This window comes from Myxine glutinosa, chromosome 12 (assembly GCF_964187855.1).
Source record: "Myxine glutinosa chromosome 12, kmMyxGlut1.1, whole genome shotgun sequence".
Classification (NCBI taxonomy): domain Eukaryota; kingdom Metazoa; phylum Chordata; class Myxini; order Myxiniformes; family Myxinidae; genus Myxine; species Myxine glutinosa.
In genome coordinates, this window is record NC_136272.1 from 48889551 (window position 1) to 48910901 (window position 21351).

At 41.3% G+C, this 21351-nt stretch overlaps 1 protein-coding gene across 1 annotated transcript in view; it reads right to left on the bottom strand.

The window, feature by feature from the left end:
* The window catches only part of LOC137437234 (dedicator of cytokinesis protein 3-like), a 317733-nt gene that overhangs the window by 91868 nt on the left and 204514 nt on the right, over nt 1-21351 (bottom strand). The window contains exons 22-31 of the mRNA XM_078766260.1: nt 15660-15741; nt 15290-15448; nt 13964-13981; nt 11620-11806; nt 9255-9383; nt 8166-8176; nt 5649-5658; nt 4109-4200; nt 2342-2440; nt 685-779 (exon numbers count right to left, since the gene is read on the bottom strand). Coding sequence (XP_078622386.1) covers nt 685-779; nt 2342-2440; nt 4109-4200; nt 5649-5658; nt 8166-8176; nt 9255-9383; nt 11620-11806; nt 13964-13981; nt 15290-15448; nt 15660-15741 — 882 coding nt within the window. The remainder of the gene's footprint in view (nt 1-684; nt 780-2341; nt 2441-4108; nt 4201-5648; nt 5659-8165; nt 8177-9254; nt 9384-11619; nt 11807-13963; nt 13982-15289; nt 15449-15659; nt 15742-21351) is intronic.

The following is a 21351-nucleotide window of genomic DNA, read 5'->3' on the forward strand; positions in this document are numbered from 1 at the left end:
GCTCTATTTTATTTTAGGGAGTGATTGAGGCAGCGATCTATTGCCTATACACCACCTAAATAAAGGCATGTGTCAGAAGAACGTGTTGCATGCTTGGACCAAGATCGCCTGTAGGGTGGGTACTTTGCAATGTTATTATGTTACATTCTTCAACATATATGTCCAGCCTCGTCAATGTGCTTCCCCAGCCTCGTCAATGTGCTCCATGTCGTGGTCAGCCCACTTTTCATTCCAGCATAGAATCCTTAATTTTCAAGTGTTTTTGATGGTGGACGTCGATGTCTTCACTGCAACATCTTCAGCATGTGGTAAACGTTTTCACCAAAGCTTAGTATATGGGTTTTTGGTTTTTTTAAATTACTGATGGATTTTATGTGAATATTTCTTCTGCATTGCCAAGAGTTTAACGAAAATTGGAATGTCGGCTTTGCCAAAACTTTCTGTCATGGCCAGGTTCTTGAAAAGGAAATAGTGTGAGATACATGATATTTACCAAAGAGTGAATAACGAGACAGTACACAAATACATTTTGTGATCACCAAGAACTTTGACTTCAAAACATACCAGCTAGGTGACAGAACTTTTGGGATGACCCTCATAGAGTTTTGTGATTCTTCTTCCTTTTGTGTAAAATATTTTATAAGGTGTGGGAAATTTATGCAAAAGAGAGTGACTTCATAATACCTGTTGGTGACCATCCTCATGTCCATCCAGTCCTTAGGAAAGATCTCTGGTTTCATTAAGTTGCTGAACACAGAAAACATCTGTACCAGCAATGTCTGCACAAAACAAAGACACACTCACCCTGGAACACACATTAAAATCATTCACCACAATTGAGTATGAAACTTGGGTGGGGTCATGGTGGAACACACACACACACACACACACACACACACACACACACACACACACACACACACACACACACACACACACACACACACACACACACACACACACACACACACACACACACACACACACACACACACACACACACACACACTGACTTTGGCCGCGATTCCGCGATATTCTCGCATAAAGTTGGAAAATATCGCATACCAATTACCATTTTGGCCAGAACGATAAAAAATCGCATAGAGCGTGTCAGTTGTCGCGGTATAGTTTTCAGGTGAAATAGTTTCAAATCGTGTACTTACTACTGCTTTTGTCAGATCTGGAAGTTGTCAAAGACAAAGCGATTCTAAACTGTAAACAGACCGTAGCCATTTTAATCCCTGTCACGCTTTACGGTAGCCGTGACGATGTTTTGCGGCATTAAACGACGGCTTTTCGGCAACCACGTGTTCGCTGTCTGCAGTAGTTTCTGGATTACGCTTTTTCCGAAAATGCCGCAGAAAAAGAAACCTCCGCAACCACAGCCTGATGGACAAAGTATAAAACGATTCTTTATAGGTACCAGCAGTAGTTCTAACACGGAGGACAACCAGGATGATCCAGCTCGTGACCGTGCATGGCGAAAGCGGGACAGTCGCCAGGGCCGCCATAGTGCAGACAGCTACTTCCGGAAAAACTTTACCGCAATATTTATTCAGAACTGAACATTCTTGGTTTTGATAACACGATCACCAGGGACATTGTGATTGACATGATTTTTCAGCAAAACTGATGATTTACTGCCTAAGGTTAAGAACATTGTTTCTTGTCTTATGATAACAATCTATCTTCAGGGAGACGGACATTGTCATGTGATCAAACGACATGAGTTTTGATGTTTTCAATCAGTATTATTAAATGTGATCAAATGTGCTAATTCAATGCAACTTATGTGTTAAACATATCTGTGCCATGGTTCATCATTTACGCAATAAAAGCCACAGGGAGTGAGACAGTCTATTTGAATACAGAATAGAAACACACAAGTCTTTGTTTTCTTCACCATATTTATTTTTAATTAATACCCCGAGAATAATAAGATTTGACGAGCGCGAGTAAAATTTTATCTCAAAACAATTTTGTATAATCCCATCGTGTTTGGAAAAAATCTCATTGTTTTGTACACAGAGAGATTTTCTCCCATTGCTAAAATCCTCCAGGATAATCCCTGCGCGCGCACACACACACACACACACACACACACACACACACACACACACACACACACACACACACACACACACACACACACACACACACACACACACACACACACACACACACACTCTTCAAGAATTATCGCATGCACAATTATTCGTCCCTTACCAGTTTCACCAGAGGGGACAATGAGTTTGCTCTCCGTCTGTCCATCCCACCACCTGTGTCAACTAAACCTCCAGAGCACAAGCATGTATTTGCATTAAAATATTATTTATTTCACCTTCAAGCCATCCCTGCTAGGAATGCCCTTCAATAGCTTCTGGAAATGTGTGCTGGACATCTGACGTAGCATTGCCAACAAGCAGGAGACAAACTCTCCCTGGAACAAAGAGAAGTGAAGGTAGCCATGTTAAAACCTGGAAGCAAGTCGATTTCCACACACACGATGAGACCAACTTGAGAACATAACTTTTTATGTCCAGTGCTTGAACGAAAACTACTTGATCATCAGACCGTTACTGAAATAAATTGCTGCAAACCTAAGAGGAAGGCAAAACTTCACTTGGAAAAAACGCTTTAAAGAAAAGTCAAAGTGTGTCAGGAAGGACACGAGCTCCGTTGCACAGGCCGAGCTGTGCTGTGATATATTCAGTTTATGGTGTAGCCCATATGGCCAAGCCGTCTAGGACATGTGTTTGTCCATCTGTATGTATGTATGTATGTATGTACTGTATGTCCCCTCAAACGTATACCAATCAGAGCTGAGGATCTGGTCACATGACAGGGTAATGTGATTACGTCTGATGTCATTACGGCAGTACGGCGGCTGACTCTCCACACTCCGCCATTTTGATTCCAATTCGTTCAAGCCGAACATATCGTCGAACCTGTCATATATCACAATCGCCATGCTCTACCTTTACGTTTTTCATTCAGTGTGAAACACAAACAATCCGATTGTTAAAATGACCATCAAATAGCGAAAGCATCGGCGTTACGTCTCTTGCAACAATACGGTACGTATAAGCCTCAGGCTTTATGCCTACACTTTGGACCGCTTCGGACAAATTAAGCACAGGTTTCTTAATACAGTGGTATCGTTTCAGTAGTATCGTTTTCGTAATAATAATAATAATAATAATAATAATAATAATATAAATATAGTAAATATGACCATAATACTTTAATCCCAATGTCGTGAATACAAAGTTGATGGCTTGAAGTGGTGTATGGTGCATAATTCCATGATAAGCGGTGTACAGACTAACACCCGCACAAGTAAGGAATTCGCCTCGGTTTTTTTATAGCATGTTATTAACCCTTTGAGTACAGGATTTTTTTTTGATAAAAATACCCCCGGTACGGGATTAATTTGGCATTTTGGTACGGGAATGCAACCACATACTGACGATCTATTTATAGGTATAGTCGATGACGTGTAGTAACGTCATCCATACACAAAACTTTTTCGCGGGTTGCGGCACTGGACGTCATCCGTACTCAAAGGGTTAACCCAACCCTTGTGATTACCTCACAGATGTCGTGATTCCTCCAAATTTCTTTGTTTATCGTCATAAGCAGCATTAGCAACTGTTTAAAAAGCTAATCATATGCGTTTGTGGTTTATAATATTTTACAAGCCCAGCTACGCCTGGTATTAGACTTCCGGTCTCGTTGTACATAGACGTCATGAATCACCGTAACGAGTTTCAAAACGATCCGATGAGTCACCTCAGAGGAGTCGGGATTTTTTTTCTTTTAATGGACCCATTGCCAGAAGGCCGGACAGACTGACGGACGTTCTGGCTTTAATAGTTCATCTCGACTTCGTCGTAGATGAGCTAAAGTCGAAGTGTTTCGATGTATCATTGACTTATGATCCCATTTTGAAAAGAGAGCAGATGTACGTGGTGCACGCGCAGGATTTTCTAGGACAATGCCTTGGCTGTAAATGTTGCTGAGAGCTAATTTACAAGTGATGAACAGTCTTGGTGTAATGAGGATCATAGACGTAGTGGGAAATTTTAAGTAGCAATGTGGAACTCACTGCAAGATCTGGTCGTTGCCCTTTGCATATCACGGCAGCAACAGTTTTGAGTAAAACAGCCATCAATGTCTCCACAACGAGCTCCATTTCTCCTGCTGCATGGGTCTCCTGTATGACAACAAAAGAGGCTTGAGATATACAGGTAAGGTGTACATAAACCTCATGTCAAGAGGACAGCCTAACATGGTTTTTTGGTGTATTAAATTGAACGAAGAAAATAATGTTTTGAAGGAAAAACTGGTTGATTTCAACTTGGGAGTAATAGTGTGCTCTCACAGCAGGAATATATAACCAAGATCGCAGGACATGGTGCAATTGTAAACCTGAATCTTTCCAGTCAAATATTCTTGATACGTACCATAGGTAACAACACTGAGTATTAACAATACAAAGCGTCACTGACATGTGTGTGTGTGTGTGTGTGTGTGTGTATATATATATATATATATATATATATATATATATATATATATATATATATATATATATATATATATATATATATATATATATATATATATATATATATATATATATATATATACTGTATATATATATATATATATATATATATATATATATATATATATATATATATATATATATATATATATATATATATATATATATATGTATGTGATGATGTGATGTGATGATTCCTGATGTGTATATATGTGTATGTGTATACAGAAAAAACATGCAAATGTTGCTGTGGTCCAATGGATAAAGTTGCTGAATCATTAGCTAGCAGATGCAGTTTGATTCCAGACAAGGCCTTGAAAATTTTTTCTTCTTGGGTGCAAAAAGGAGAAGAGGAAGAAGTTCAAAGAGTGGCAGAAGGGGAAGGGTATGGGGGCAGAAAAGGCAGAGCATGAAAGTTATAAGGCAGCCAAGAAGGCTGCAAAGAAAGAGGTCGCAAAGGTGCAGGAGGCATGTAGGAAAATGTTTGGAGAATGCTTGGATTTGGAAGAGGGTCAGAGAGCGGCATTCAGGATTGCAAAGCAGATAGCGAAAGAGAGGTGCGATGTGATGGGGGTGAGTTGCTTGAAGGATGAAGTGGGAGAAATCGTTGTGGACCCAATGGAATTAAAGGAAGATGGAAGAGATATATGGAAATACTGTTGAATGCAGAGAATGAATGGGATGGCAACATAGAGAGTAACCCAGTTTTAGGACCGGCAGAGAAGATAACCGAGAGGGAAGTTGAGGAAGCGATAAAAGCAATGAAGAGTAGAAAAGCGGGAGATCCGATGGGAGTTGTGGGAGATGTGTTGAAGGCAGTGGGAAATTGGGGTGTGAAGAGAATGACAGAGATCTGTAATCTGGTGGTGAAAGAAGGCCGCATTGCAGTGGATTGGGAACTGAGTACCCTCGTCCCTCTATACAAGGGGAAAGGTGACCCTCTGGACTGTGGCTCGTATCGAGTGATAAAGTTATTGGAGCATGGAATGAAGGTATTGGAAAGGGTGTTGGAGAGGAGGATAAGGAAGAAAGTGAAGATTGACGAAATGCAGTTTGGATTTATGCCAGGAAGAGGAACGACAGACGTGCTTTTTATGGTGAGGCAGTTGCAGGAGAAGTACATGGAGAAGAGGAAGAAGTTGTTTCTTGGGTTTGTTGATCTGGAGAAAGCATTCGATAGGGTTCCACGCAAAATATTGACATGGGCATTGAGGAAGTTAGGAGTGGAGGAATGGTTGATCAGAGTAGTGATGGCAATGTACAAAAGAGCACGCACAGCTGTAAGGACGAAGGATGGGAACAGTGGTGAGTTTGAGGTGAAGGTGGGAGTGCATCAAGGGTCGGTACTAAGTCCACTACTATTTGTAGCTGTGATGGAAGTGCTGGCTCAGAACGTAAAGGAGGGTTTACCGTGGGAGTTGTTGTATGCAGATGATCTGGTGTTGATTGCAGAAAGTATGGATGGACTGAAGGGGAAGATGAACAAGTGGAAGGAATGTATGGAGACAAAAGGTCTGAAGGTGAATATCGGAAAAACGAAGGTGATGGAAAGTGGTAAAGCATGTGGTGAGGTGGAAAGAACTGGGAAGTGGCCGTGTGCTGTGTGTGCAGGAAGGGTGTCGGAGTGAATTCCATTCAATGTACAATGTGTGCTGAGTGGGTTCATCAAAAATGTAGAGGTTTGAGAGGGTCATTAACCAGTGTGGCAGCTACATTCAAGTGTAAGGTGTGCACAGAGGGAGCTGCAGATGGAGGAAATGGTGAGTTGGATCTTGGAGATGGTGTGAAGCTGGAAGGTGTGAAAACATTTTGTTACCTCGGAGACATGCTGAATGGAGAAGGTGGAACAGACTCGGAAACGGTTGCTCGAGTGAGATGTGCATGGAAGAAGTTTCGGGAACTGAGTGACGTGCTGATGAGGAGGGGAGTGTCGTTGAAGCTGAAGGGAAAGGTGTATGCTGCATGTGTGAGAAGTGTTATGATTTATGGGAGCGAGACATGGGTAATGAACGCAGAGCAGCAACGAAGGCTGGAAAGGGTGGAAATGCGAATGGTTCGGTGGATGTGTGGAGTATCGTTGAGAGAGAGGAAGACAAATGATGAATTGCGAAAGATGATGGGAATAGAGCCTGTGATGGATGCTGTGAAGAGAAACAGGTTGAGATGGTTTGGTCATGTGTTGAGGAAGGATGAAAGTGACTGGTTGAGAAGAGTGATGGAAATGAATGTAGAAGGAAGTAGAGGACAGGAAAGACTGAGAAAGACTTGGCTGAAGATGGTCGAAGAAGAAATGCGGGCAAGGGGGTTAACAAGGGGAGATGCAGAAAATAGGGCAAAATGGAGAAGATTGTCATGGGGACCACAAGGCTGTCCCCCACTCTTGCAGGGAAAATGGCCTTAAAACGATCATTCATTCATATTCATTCACTCAATAAGTTTGTGTTGGAGATTAAAATGGTAGAACAACAGTACTTTTTATGCTCATTCCTCCATTTTAGGTAAGCATAAGTATTGGAACAGATGACTGACAAGTGTTTCTTCTTGCTCAGGTGTTTCCTATTGCATTCATCGCTCACACATAAAAGAGCTGCAAATGTCTCGTCTTTGATTCAACCATTGCTTTTGGATTTGGAGTCAGTCTTTGGATTCAGGAAGCATAAACCAACATGAAGATCAGATAACTGTTTATGAAAGAAAAACAAGCAATTTGGAAGCTGAAATAACAGAAGAATTCAATCAGAACCAGAGCACAAAAATTGGGCATAACAAATACTACAATTTGGAATATCTTGAAAAATTAAGAAACCACTGGTATACTTAGCAATAGACAATGGCCAGGTCAGCCATGGAAAACAACTGTAGTTGATGACAGAAAAATCATCAGAGCTGTGAAGAGAAACCCTAAAACAAATGTCAGTGACATCACCAACAACCTCCAGAGTGCAGGGGTGAAAGTATTACAATCTACCGTTCGAAGAAAACTTCAACAGCAGAATTACAAAGGCTGCACCGCAAGACGCAAACCTCTCATCAGCACCAAAAATAGAAAGGCCAGATTATAATTTGCTAATAAGTACAGAGGTGAACTAGTAGAGTTCTGGACCAAAATTTTATGGACAGATGAAACCAAGATAAACCTTTACCAAAGTGACGAAAAGGTGAAAGTGTGGAGAAAGGAAGGAACTGCACATGATCTAAAGCATACTTCCTCATCTGTGAAGCATGGTGGAGTTAGTGTCATGGCTTGGGCTTGCATATCTGCCTCTGGAACTGGCTCACTCATCTTTATTGATGATGTAACTAATGATGGCAGCGGCAGAATGAATTTGGAAGTGTACAGAAACATTTTGTCTGCCTATGTAAAATAAAATGCCTCCAAAGTAATTGGGTGGTGCCTCACCATGCAGCAAGACAATGACATAAAATACACTGTGAATGCAACCAAGGACTTCATCGGGGGACAAAAGTGAAAGGTTTTAGACCAGCCAAGTTAATCTCCTGATTTAAATCTAAAGGAGCATACATTTCACTTGCTGAAGATAAGACCCATTCCCGGACCCGTGACCACATCACCCCCATCCTTTACAAGCTTCACTGGCTCCCCATCTCCCAGAGAATCCAGTACAAAATCCTCCTCTTGACCTACAAAGCCCTCCATAACCTGGCCCCATCCTACCTGGCTGACCTCCTCTCCAGACACACTCCCACCCGCAACCTCCGCTCTGCTGGTACCAACCTCCTGACCCCCCCCCCCCCCCCATCCGGACCAAATTTAGATCCTGGGGGGACAGGGCCTTCTCCATCGCTGCTCCCACCCTCTGGAACTCGCTACCTCACACCATCAGAGACTCCTCCTCACTCACCACATTCAAAACATCACTCAAGACCCACCTGTTCAACACTGCATTCAACATTTAACCCACAGCATCTAACCCCTGCCTATCTCCTCTCCTTCTCCCTCCTTTGTGCTTTGAATATTTCCCTATTGATTCTTCTTTTTTGCAATTGTTTTTATGTTTTGCTATGCATTATGTTTTGCACTCTGTCAAAGCGTCTTTGGGCTTCCTGAAAAGCGCTATATAAAATAAATGCATTATTATTATTATTAAGACTAAAGTCAGAAACGCCCAGAACAAACAACAGAAAATTGCTGAAGTAAAGGTTTGGCAAAGCATCTCGAAGGAAGATACCAAGGGTTTGGTGATGTTGATGGGTCACAGGCTCGATACAGTCATTGTATGCAAGGGATATGGAACAAATTACTGTTATACGACTTTAATTTACTTTATGCTACTATGTTCCAATAGTTATGCTTACCTAAAATGGGGGAACTGAACATAAAAAGTGCTATTGTTCTACAATAGTGAAACATATATACATAGAAATACCAAGAAATATAAGCTGACCTTCTTATGCTCTTGCCTCATATTCATCTTTTGATCTCAAATCCAAATGTTTTGAGTACGTAGTAATAATAACAAATTTGACTTCACTGTTCCAATACTTATGGAGGGCACTGTATATACACACATACATATACATTCATATCAATCGGAGGTGGGGAGGGGGATAACACCTCTAGCATGTCTTGCGTTGTTGTCAGTATCTTGGTCGTATAGCTCTTTTAATGCCCTCATACATCCCAGATACAAATGGACATAGATTTATAAAAATCATCTTTGACTCACCAAGCTACGTTTGGTGGTTATCAATACATTGCTGAGGATGTTAGCACAGAGCAAGCGTTCTTTCTGCATCTCCAGGTGTGCTCGTAAGAGGTTCAAAACTGGCATTAGTAGGACAGTTCTGGAGTCTGTGGGCAAAGACCCCATTTGATCAAACACCCATCAACAAAGATGTTTACAGCTGGTTAATATATAATGCATAATTAAAAGGTTTACAGAAGGTTAGAGAGAAGGTTGAATTCAAATCAAGTGGACAGATATTCCACAAGGAATTATGGGGTGCGTGTGTATATATATATATATATATGAATGAATGAATGATCGTTTTAAGGCCATTTTCCCCGCTAGAGTGGAGGTTAGCCTTGCGGGCCCCATGACAATCATGGTTCCCTGTTTGAGGCAATGTTTTTATGGCCGGATGCCCTTCCTGACGCCAACCCTTGGTCACGCTCTTACGATGCGCGGGGATACGGTGTACCTATTCTAAATCGGGGTACACACCATGATCATTCATCCCAGCAAGCTGGTACTCAATTTACCGACCTCGGAAGGATGACAGGCTGAGTCAACACCCTGGTGTTAATTCAGCAATTGACCAGGATTCGAACCCAGGATCCTAGGATCCCAAGCCAGCACCCGAACCGCTAAGCCAACACCAGGCTTGTCATATATATATATGACATATGTCATATGTCGTATGTCATATATATATATACATATATATATATATATATATATATATATATATATATATATATATATATATATATATATATATGACAGTATCTGACTGCCATCTTTCAGTTTCTTGTTCAAACCTTCCACTTTGTGTATCACCAACAAACTTAGTCAGTATAATAAAAAATGTGTGAGATGGTAACCTGAACGGTTCCTCTCTAATTTACTGGACACTAAAATCAGCAGTTGGATGATGCTATTTTACTGCAATTCACGGTACAGCTGATTCCATGTTTTTCCGATCGTGGCTGAACGGATGTGGGTTTTGAGTTATCAGTTTGTTTTGTACCAATGTGCAATGAGTATTTAAACCTAGACAGGAAGTTATGTAAGTAATCAGATATAAATAATCAGATCTGTTAGTGCCACCGACCAGGACGTAATTAGCGCCATGGCCTGAAGGTTGCCATATTGTCTCGTGGTGTGTGGGTAATGCTGTTCATCAAAAGGACATTAGAGGCACTTGTAATTTACCTTTGACTGGCCCAGTATTGATACCAGCACGAAAGTGGATGGAGGTTATGTTTTCCCCCCCCAGTCTGTCTGTCTCTTTGTCTGTGAGCAGAATATCTAAAAAATATATGGACTGATTCGGATGAAACTTGGTGTAGAGGTTGGGTTTTTGACAAGGACGAATTGATTCAATTTTGGTGAAGATCCGGATGCGGATCCAGACATCATAATTTTTTTTAATTTTTCAAGTGATTCTTCACCATTGACAGATATGGCCAAATAAGATATGTAGCATGTTATTTTAAAAGGTTGTAAACGGATTTTGACGAAATTTGGTGAAAGAGTTGGGTAGGCGACAAGAACAGGAACAAGCCAATTCGATTTCGGTTCAAGTCCTGATAAAGATCCGGCCTATTGTTGGGGTACAAAACATAAACTGTTCAGCCTGGCAGAGGTATGAGCTCTACCGAGTGACGCTCTACGCTGAGCTGTAAATCCTGTTGGGGAGTCTTTTTCCCCATCCATCGGCACCCTTCATCAGATCGCACGTGGTTGAGTCTCAAATGTGTTTTAATTCTGATTATATAGTCTAAATTTACTTACAAGTCTTCCATTTATTTTGTGTAGCCCAGTCAAAAGTATGTTTTTCTCGAGGAGTGATGGGTGGCTCTTCTGGAGCCATTCTGTCACAGGATTGTTGTCATTGTTGTTGTTCTATGGCTCTCCTTTCCTATCAAATCCCAGACAATTCCATAACCGGTCATCGAAGGGCATCTCAGCTACTGTGTATGAGTGGCACTTACGTCACCATTCTGTCATGGGAAGGTTATGGTGTTTGTGATTGTGGTGGTTGTGGTTGTTTTATGGCCATCCCATCTCGTATAATCCCAAACCATTCCATCACCCATCCTTGACGAGCACAACATACAAAGTCCTCCATTTTTTTGGTTTTCCCCAGTCAACAATAAGTAGGCCATAACCTCAAGGCATTCGTCAATAGGCATTAAAAGCTAATTCCGCCATGCACATTTTAAAGCATAGACAGTCAAATTTAGATATATTTAACAACTATGCTGTCCTGTAGTCTGAACATTCTACAGCAAAAGCAAATGTAGCGGAAAAGAAGTCGAAGAATCAGAAAAATTGCATCGAAGTGGTTTGATGTGATGGTACCTGTGTTGGAAAACAGTGCGCCTTCAACAAGGCTGCAAGCACACTGAAGGGATGCTCTTCCCACTGCATTGCTACTTTGAAGGACCTCTTTCAATCCTTCTAGAACACCTTGAGCGAGGCTCGCGACGTCACAAGCAGCAAACATTTGCAAAAGTTCCTCCAGGACGGCAGGTAAGGCTGCAAGAAGCTCCACCTTGAAGGGGGAGATTGGATGAAGCATGGTGCAAATGAACAAACACATCAAGTTGTTACCCCACAAGCGTAGCGCAAAGTGGGGTTAAACGATTACTCCACTCTGTTTGTCTGTCAGTCTATTTCTATGATCGAGGAACTACACTACTTAATTTCAATTCAACTTTACATTTTGAACACAAATTGAACATTAATCGGAACACAAACTTCCATATATTATTGGGAGAGTGGAAATAGCAATTTCAAGGTAGAGTGACCTGGTCTGAATCCGAATTGGTGATCTGATTTGAGTCCCTTGGAGAAAAGGAAGGATTTCATATCAACTGTGATGATGGATTCCATTATCTTGCTGATGATTTGATGCAAGATAATATATTTGTATTTAAGGGGAACGTTTTTGCACCTTTTAATGTAATGTAATGATGTTGGCTCATTTCCAAACAGATGGAAGAGGACCTAGGGTAAATGACAGGGCAGAGCAGAAAGAGGATGTGCAAGAGCAGCAAAGCAGGTTGTTATGACACATGAGCTCATGCTATCCTGTCCAGTTGCAGAATCAGTCGAGGGTTTCCAGAAACCCATTCACCTTCTCAGATACAAGAGACACAGAATCCAGGAACAGTTGGGTACATCTGGGTGGGGGGCGTACAGAAGGTGAGGGGTTGGGAACACAAGATTTGGAAGCTAATAAAGAATTGAGGCATTCTGCCTTCTCATGAGCGGAGTCATCTGTGGTGCCATTTGAAGGAAGGGATGGAGAGGGAGCATACACCAAAGACAGTTTTAAGAAGGCACTACCAGGTTTTACAGGAAGGAAACAAGATTGAACGTTTATTCTTGAAGTTGGACAGATGTTGTTTTCTGGCTCTCCTGAGAGTAGACACACATGTTGCGGACCTTGTGGAATGATCTGAGATTGCCTTCAGTTGGGTTTGCCTTCCAGAAAGGGAAGGCAAGTTGTTTCAGAGCAACTGGACCAGAAGATTCCGTGTACCATGGGTGGGAAGAAGGTTGGGATAATTGAAGATGAGAAGGGATGAATCTGTCCATGAGAAAGAGCAGGTTCCTGTGGAAGAAGTCCCAGGCTGCGTTAATATCAGGGGGAGTAATTATGGGAGACCATTCCGGAAGAGAGATGGTGGCCTGCAGTCCCTGCCAATATGCTTCAGTGAACTGCAAGACTTGCCGGCACTGAGTCAGCTCTCTGAGAATATCCAGAGAGATTTAGATTTTCACAAGCACATGATCAGATGAACCAATTGGAGTGGAGGAAGAGCAGGATACATTTGAGGGAAAATTAGTCATCACAAAGTCCCAAAGGGAGGATTTGCCATTGGCAGAAATCCAGGTTGGAAGGTTAAGACATTGAATCAGCCCAATGGAGTCACAGAAGTCCTTTGCTAACGTACCATGGTTGGTGAGAAAGGTACAAACAACCAGGCAATTTGCATGGTGACAATTTAAATCTCCACGTATAAGGAAGAGAGAGTGAGATGAGAAGTTAAAGGTTTGTCCATGTTGTCTGAGAGAGATGTAGATGGAGTTGTCATTGCTTGGAGGACAGTACAACAAACTAGAGGTGTACAACTAGGACAACACACAAACTAGAGGTGTACAACTAGTACAACACACAAACTAGAAGTGTACAACTAGTACACACATAAACGGACATGACGGACGGGTGGAGGGAGAGGAGGCTGGAAAGGTGTGGGATGGGGGAAGGTGGGAAGATGCTGGATGAGGGCTGTTTGTGTTGATGAGTATCAGCTTGGTCATAAAGAATGCTCTATGCCAAAGAGGGGTACAACAAGGGGCAGCTGAGAGGAGGCAGTTTGAGGGGGGCTGAGAGGGGTGAGATGAGGGTGGTTTTAGGGGGGGGGGTGAGAGGGAAGCTTTGAGGAGGAAAGATGAGGGGGAAGCTTGGAGAGGATGGGGTGAGAGATGATGCAGAAAGAGGGGACATGGGGTGGAGGAATGCTGAACAGCGAGACACATAGAAGGGATGGGTTGGAAGTACGCATGCTTGTAGATGTGGGGGAGCGAACTGACATGGAGGGGTTTGCTTCCATAAAATACAGTGAAGGGGATTTGATTGTCATGAGCAGACAACCTCTGCAAACTGGACTTCTCAAGATTCCAAAATATGATATACGGAGATAATCTGATAAACCTCTCCAAAACTGTCTGAATATCAGTTTCAATTGGTTAAACCATAGTGTGTGAATAATAACAGGGACTTCACCCCCACCATTTCTTATGGTCAGCCATTAGCCAACGTTTCCACTTACGGTATCGTTGGGTCGTTTGATTAATCACAGTGGAGCGTTGAGAACACGATACTCTATCTGGGGGGTTTAATTAGCGGGAAAGGTAAAGCGGATTTAGACGCTGGATCCTGCCTGAATGAAATGTCTTAGATGGCATCCATGGTTGCTCAGCAACCCGCCGTGCTGCAGAATTATCCATGGTTTATCGGCTTACAGGATTGTCGAATAGAGGATTTGAGGACTCCCATCGTGATCCCTACCACCCCGAGTCCGCAACAATATCAAGATACACACTGAATGGCAACTTTATTGGGACATACAGTATACACCTACACTATGGTTGCATACACTTACATCACCATGTGATTGCTATTTAGAGTTTGATTCCTTGTCATTTTCTAGGCTCGTTCACTTCCTACCATATTGGTGTTGTTTTCCTCAAACCAGTCCTGGTCTTGTTTACTAAAACCAAATGCCAACTAGAGGTTCAAGGGGAACCTGAACTCAACTGGTCTATATCAATATGGTTTGAATATGCATAATATAACCACAAACTATATAGTTTATATGTGCTAAAAATATATGACAAAAATTGATTTTCAATTTGGCCACCATGCCGCGCCCATTTTTGGGTGTGCAACGCCAAAATGCAATCCCAAACTAGTGTATGTATTAAAGATGCTGCATAACAAGTTTCATCAAATTTGATCAATATTTGTGACTTTTAGAGCATAGACGTCGAATTGTTTACAGACGACAGACAGACAGACAGACGACAGACGGACGACGGACACTGGGTGTCGACAAAAACTCAGCTGGACATAGTCCAGTTGAGTTAAAAAGCAAATTGGTGAGTGTAAATGCAGGGGAGAATTACATTGAAAAGGATTTCTCAGAAGAAATAAAATCTGAAATCAAACAAAGTTCATTAAGGTTATGAATTCTGGAATTTTATCAGAAATTGACAAGATGAAGAACTTGTGGATAAAGAAATAGGTCTTAACATGTGACTCAACAAATGTTGTAAGCAGGAAAGACTTGTGTGTGGAAAAAAAAAAGAGATGTAAAAAAAAACTGTAGTTTCAGAATGAACGTTTCAATGTCATGACAGAAGGAGGGTAGGAAGGTTTGGAGTCTAGATTGAAGAAGGAAAAAGGAAAATGGTACAGCCAATGATTAAAAGAGTCAGGGATTCCCTCTCCTGGTGTTACCATTGTGTCTCGGTCCCGTTGTTCTTGTAAAATGATGAGTTTGATGGAGCCGAACAATTCACGAATATCAGTCAAGAATCCTTCTTCATCAAAGCCACCGGTAGCTCGGCAGTACAAACAGCGCGATTGGATGATGAACTTCACGAGGTATTCAAATGCCTGTCGGGAAGATCATAAGTGGAAGAGTCAGCGGGATTTACACACTCTTAATCTCTTTTTTGGAAAAAAACACATATTTACACCTTAATTTCACACATACACATTCATTTTAATAATATTTTTTAATGAGTTTTTCTCAGATGCTTGGGTAAAGGGAGTAAATAACCAAAAAAGGCCAAACCAAAAAACAAGACGAGTAAACAATGTGTACCTGGAGGACCTCCAGGATGTTTCCATGTACCACCCCATCAGCCGCACATTCCAGGTACCACTTCAGGCAGCGCATCAACTCTCTGAAAAAGGACATTCTTGCTGTAAGCAAGTCACACATAGAAGTGGGCACTGAATAATAAAAAAACACCCAAAGTAATCACAGTGAACTCTTGTGACGAATCACAGTGAAATCACACGCCATGTCAGTGATAAAGTCCTGCTATCTCGTGACTCAATTAAACTTTAAAAATGGTGTTATTTTATCCAGTGCCGGATTTATCTAATGTACGGTATGTGACGGAGTATGATAACATTTCAAAATGTATATTCTTGTACAACAAGGTGTACAGTCATGTGAAAAAGTAAGTACAACCGATGTAAAGTTTTGACTTTTTCAACATATTTCAACATACAGCTATTTGATCTTCATTTCAACAATATTGATAAATAAAGGTGATATAACACAACAAATACAATGAAACATTTACATTTTGTAGTCCATTGTATAATTTTAAAAAACATAAATGCAAATTTCGCATGTGGAAAAAGTAAGTACACCCTTGGCTCTAATAGGTGGTATTGCCCCCTTTGGCAGAAACAACCTCAAGTAGGCGTTTCTTATAACTGTCTACCAGTCTCTGACATCGACTGGGAGACATTTTTGCCCACTCCTCCATCCAGAATTCTTTCAGCTGTGCGATGTTTGAGGGGTTTCTTGCATGCACAGCTCGTTTCAAATCCCCCCACAACATCTCGATGGGATTTAGATCCAGGCTTTGACTTGGCCATTCCAGATCCCTCCATTTCTTTCTTTTCAGCCATTCCTTGGTGGATTTACTGGTATGTTTTGGGTCATTGTCATGTTGCAAGGTCCACCTTCGGTTGAGCTTCAACTTTCCGACAGATGGCCTCACATTATCCTCAAGCACCCTCTGGTACAATGAATAATTCATAGTGGATTCTATGATGGTGAGCTGCCCAGGCCCTGATGCAGCAAAGCTGCCCCAAACCATAATATTTCCACCACCATGCTTTACAGTTGGTATCAGGTTCTTGTGGTCAAATGCTGACTTTCGTTTTCGCCAAACATGTCATCTGGTACTGTGGCCAAATAGCTCTACCTATGACTCATCTGTCCAGAGCACATTGTTCCAGAAATGCTGGTCTTTGCCTCGGTGTTCATTGGCAAACTTTAATCTTGGCCTGATGTTCTTTCTGGACAGCAAAGGTTTCCTCCTGGCACACCTCCCATGAAGATCAAATTTGTGCAGCCTCTTTCTAATGGTAGACTCGTGCACTTTGACATAAACAGTGGCAAGCGCTACCTGTAGGTCCCGTGATGACATTCTGGGGTTCTTAGAGACTTCTTTCAACATCTTGCGGTCTGCTCTCGGGCTGAACTTGCTGGGGCGGCCTGGCCTGAACAAGTTGGCAGTTGTTTGGAATCTTCTCCACTTGTAGATGATCTTCCGGACAGTCGAATGATTGATTTAAAATTGTTTGGAGATCTTTTTAAATCCCTTCCCAGACTCGTAGTCACCTATAACCTTCTTTCTGAAAGCCTCAGAGAGCTCTTTTGATCTAGGCATGGCGACACCACACACTTCAACAACAAAGAGCAAACCAAACGAAATGTCTGAGGTTTAAATAAGACAGTTCCTCCAAGATCCTCTACAGCGATGTTCTAATCATTTGCACCTGAGCTGGTGCACCTGATTCTAATTTTAGGTATTTGAAGTGGTGATAAATGTAGGGGTGTACTTCCTTTTTCCACATGCGAAATTTGCATTTATGATTTATGTTTATTTAAATTATACAATGGACTACAAAATGGAAATGTTTCATGATATTTGTTATATTATATCACCTTTATCTATCAATATTGTTGAAATGAAGATAAAACAGCTGTATGTTGAAATATGTTGAAAGAGGCAAAACTTTACATGGGGTGTACTTACTTTTTCACGTGACTGTGTGTGTATGTATATATATATATGTATATATATATATATATATATATATATATATATATATATATATATATATATATATATATATATATATATATATATATATATATATATATTAGTATCTGTAATTTGGTGCTCCAACCTAATGAGCGAACGTCATGACGTCATCGACACGTCATCATGACGTCATAATGACTGATTTTATATATATATATATATATATATATATATATATATATATATATATATATATATATATATATATATATATAATTGGAAAGAATTATATAAGTAGCGGACGTAGCTTCAAGACGGTTGATCTTTTATTTTCTTTTGTCTTTTATTTCTCACAGTATTGTATATATATAGTATTGCCATCGCCCCACAGTATTGCCTCGCCACCTCGCCTAAAACCTTCCCGGGGCCCGTCCCAACATTTTTTGGATTGGAGCCCTATCTTTCACCGTTCAGGAGATTAGCTTGCGCAGACAAACAAACAAAAACTTTCTTTTATAATATAGAGAGAAGAGAAGAGATGTATATATATATATCTATATTATAATAGCCGTAGATGATTCTGTCTGTCTGTCTGTCTGTCTATCTGTTGGGTGTCTGTCCGGGGTGTGGCTTACTCGGTTTGCAGAGTAGCTCCACCCATAGCTCCACCCATTCTGGGAGTGGCTATAAACAAATATCCACCATTTTATTAACTCGCATAGCTTTGAGTCCTGTTTTGTAGGCCCGTGGTGTCTTGCTCTCCCCCAGTTTTATTTCAAATCAAATTCGATAAATCATTTCATTTTTCACAGTCGCTAACATAGTTTTAGACTCAGTTGGAAAAAAACGGGAAGAAAATCCGATGAAAGTTGCCGTTTATAGAACGAAATGAATTCTCAAAGGCCTGTAACTTCAAGGCCATTGAGTCTCTCTCACGCCTTTATCTCCAATCTAACTCACCATATGATTTCATTTTCACTCACCATTTTTACTTTTAGACTCGGTGTCAGCAATAATTGAGAACAATCCACACACGCGGGAAAATGCAGAGATATATTTTTTTAAATCGCGTCATGGTGTATCATACACCGCCCAACATGACACCGCCGGCAATGTGTCGATATATATTAAAAATTCGCTTTTGCTTTTCCGTTATGATATATTACTATTTCGTTTGATGATAGTCGTCACAAAAACGTCAACAATGATGCTGACATATATTTCTTCGTTTTTATTTCATTCAACATATTAGCCGGAAGTAAAATATGTTTCAGGAAATTACCGAGAGATATTTCTTCGTTTTTTTTATTAGTTATGTGCGCATACACTTTAAATAGGTTTATTTGAAATCTTTAATTTTCCACAAACATTCCACACACGCGGGAAAATGCAGAGATATATTTTTTAAAATCGCGTCATGGTGTATCATACACCGCCCAACATGACACCGACGGCAATGTGTCGATATCTATTTTAAATTCGATATATCATTTCATTTTTCACAGTCGCTAACATAGTTTTAGACTCGGTTGAAAAAAAACGAGAAGAAAATCCGATGAAAGTTGCCGTTTATAGAACGAAATGAATTCTCAAATGCCTGTAACTTCAAGGCCATTGAGTCTCTCTCACGCCTTTATCTCCAATCTAACTCACCATATGATTTCATTTTTATCGATGGTTTTAGAGTCGGTGTCAGCAATAATTGAGAACATTCCACAGACGCGGGAAAATGCAGATATATTTTTTAAAATCGCGTCATGGTGTATCATACACCGCCTAACATGACACCGACGGCAACGTGTCGATACATATTAAAAATTCGATATATCATTTCATTTTTCACAGTCGCTAACATAGTTTTCGACTCGGTTGAAAAAAAACGGGAAGGAAATCCAATGAAAGTTGCCGTTTATAGAACGAAATGAATTCTCAAACGCCTGTAACTTCAACTTCAAGGCCATTGAGTCTCTCTCACGCCTTTATCTCCAATCTAACTCACCATATGATTTCATTTTTATCGATGGTTTTGGACTCGGTGTCAGCAATAATTGAGAACATTCCACACACGCGGGAAAATGCAGAGATATATTTTTAAAAATCGCGTCATGGTGTATCATACACCGCCCAACATGACACTGACGGCAACGTGTCGATATATATTAAAAATTCGCTTTTGCTTTTCCGTTAAGATATATTACTTTTTCGTTTGATGACAGTCGTCACAAAAACGTCAACAATGATGCCGACATATATTTCTTCGTTTTTATTTAATTCAACATTATTAGCCGGAAGTAAAATATGTTTCAGGAAATTACCGAGAGATATTTCTTCGTTTTTTAAAATTAGTTATGTGCGAATACACTTTAAATAGGTTTATTTGAAATCTTTAATTTTCCACAATATAATTTACTTGCCATTTATCATTTGATGATTACGAGACAAATTCCTCTTGAGGATCGTGACAATTCATGCGCTGCGTGGAAACTTCTATTTCCAAAATGAATGAGACGATCGATGAAGAACTTGAACAGGATGCAGCAAGAAAACGAATGAGACGGGCGAACGAGTCCATCGACGAACGTCAATGCAAACTTGCGGGGTCACCCGTGGGAATCCCACGGGCATGGATGTGTGTGACATTTCGACATATTGAGTTAGATGCTGCACATTCATTTTTACAAAATGGTTACTGGCAAGTCATCAGATCCAGAAATGGTGTAAAAACCACCGTTTAGAGGCCATTTTTCCCCGCAAAGCGGGGGTTGACCGTGGTAGTTGTTGTTTTTTTGTCCCCTTTTTGAAGCAATGTTTTACGGCCGGATGCCCTTCCTGACGCCAACCCTTTTTGCCGCCTTCAACGACAAACAGGGAATTACCAGTGAACTGGTACTCAATTAGCCGACCTCGGAAGGATGACAGGCTGAGTCAACCCCCCTGGCATTAATTCGGCGATCGACCGAGATTCGAACCCAGGATCCTAAGCCGGCACCCTAGCCGCTAGCCCAACACCAGAAATGGTGTCATGAACACAATTTATTTACGCACAAGCACAAAAGCAAGACGGGCCGATTTCCGATTCCGACGGGCGAGACGGGCCGATTTCCGATTCCGACGGGCCGATTTGGAGCAAGAAAAAGAACGAGACGGGAGAAAAAGGAGAGAAACGAGACGGGGAAAGCCGATTGGAGAGGAGTGTGAGGCACGATTGGAGAGGAGTGTGAGGCGTGATTGGAGAGGAGTGTGAGGCACGATTGGAGAGGAGTGATTGGAGGGGAGTGTGAGGCACGATTGGAGAGGAGTGTGAGGCACGATTGGAGAGGAGTGTGAGGCGCGATTGGAGAGGAGTGTGAGGCGCGATTGGAGAGGAGTGTGAGGCGCGATTGGAGAGGCGTGTGAAGGATTGGAGAGGAGAGGAGTGTGAGGGATTGGAGAGGTGAGGGATTGGAAAGGAGAGGGATGTGAGGGTTTGGAGAGGAGAGGAGTGCTAGGTGGAGAGAGGAGAGTGTCAGGTGGAGACAGGAGAGTGTCAGGTGGAGACAGGAGAGTGTCAGGTGGAGAGGAGTGAGGGGTCACATATTATGTGAAATAAATAAATTGTGTTCATCACACCATTTCTGGATCTGATGACTTGCCAGTAACCATTTTGTAAAAATGAATGTGCAGCATATAACTCAATATGTCGAAATGTCACACACATCCATGCCCGTGGGATTCCCACGGGTG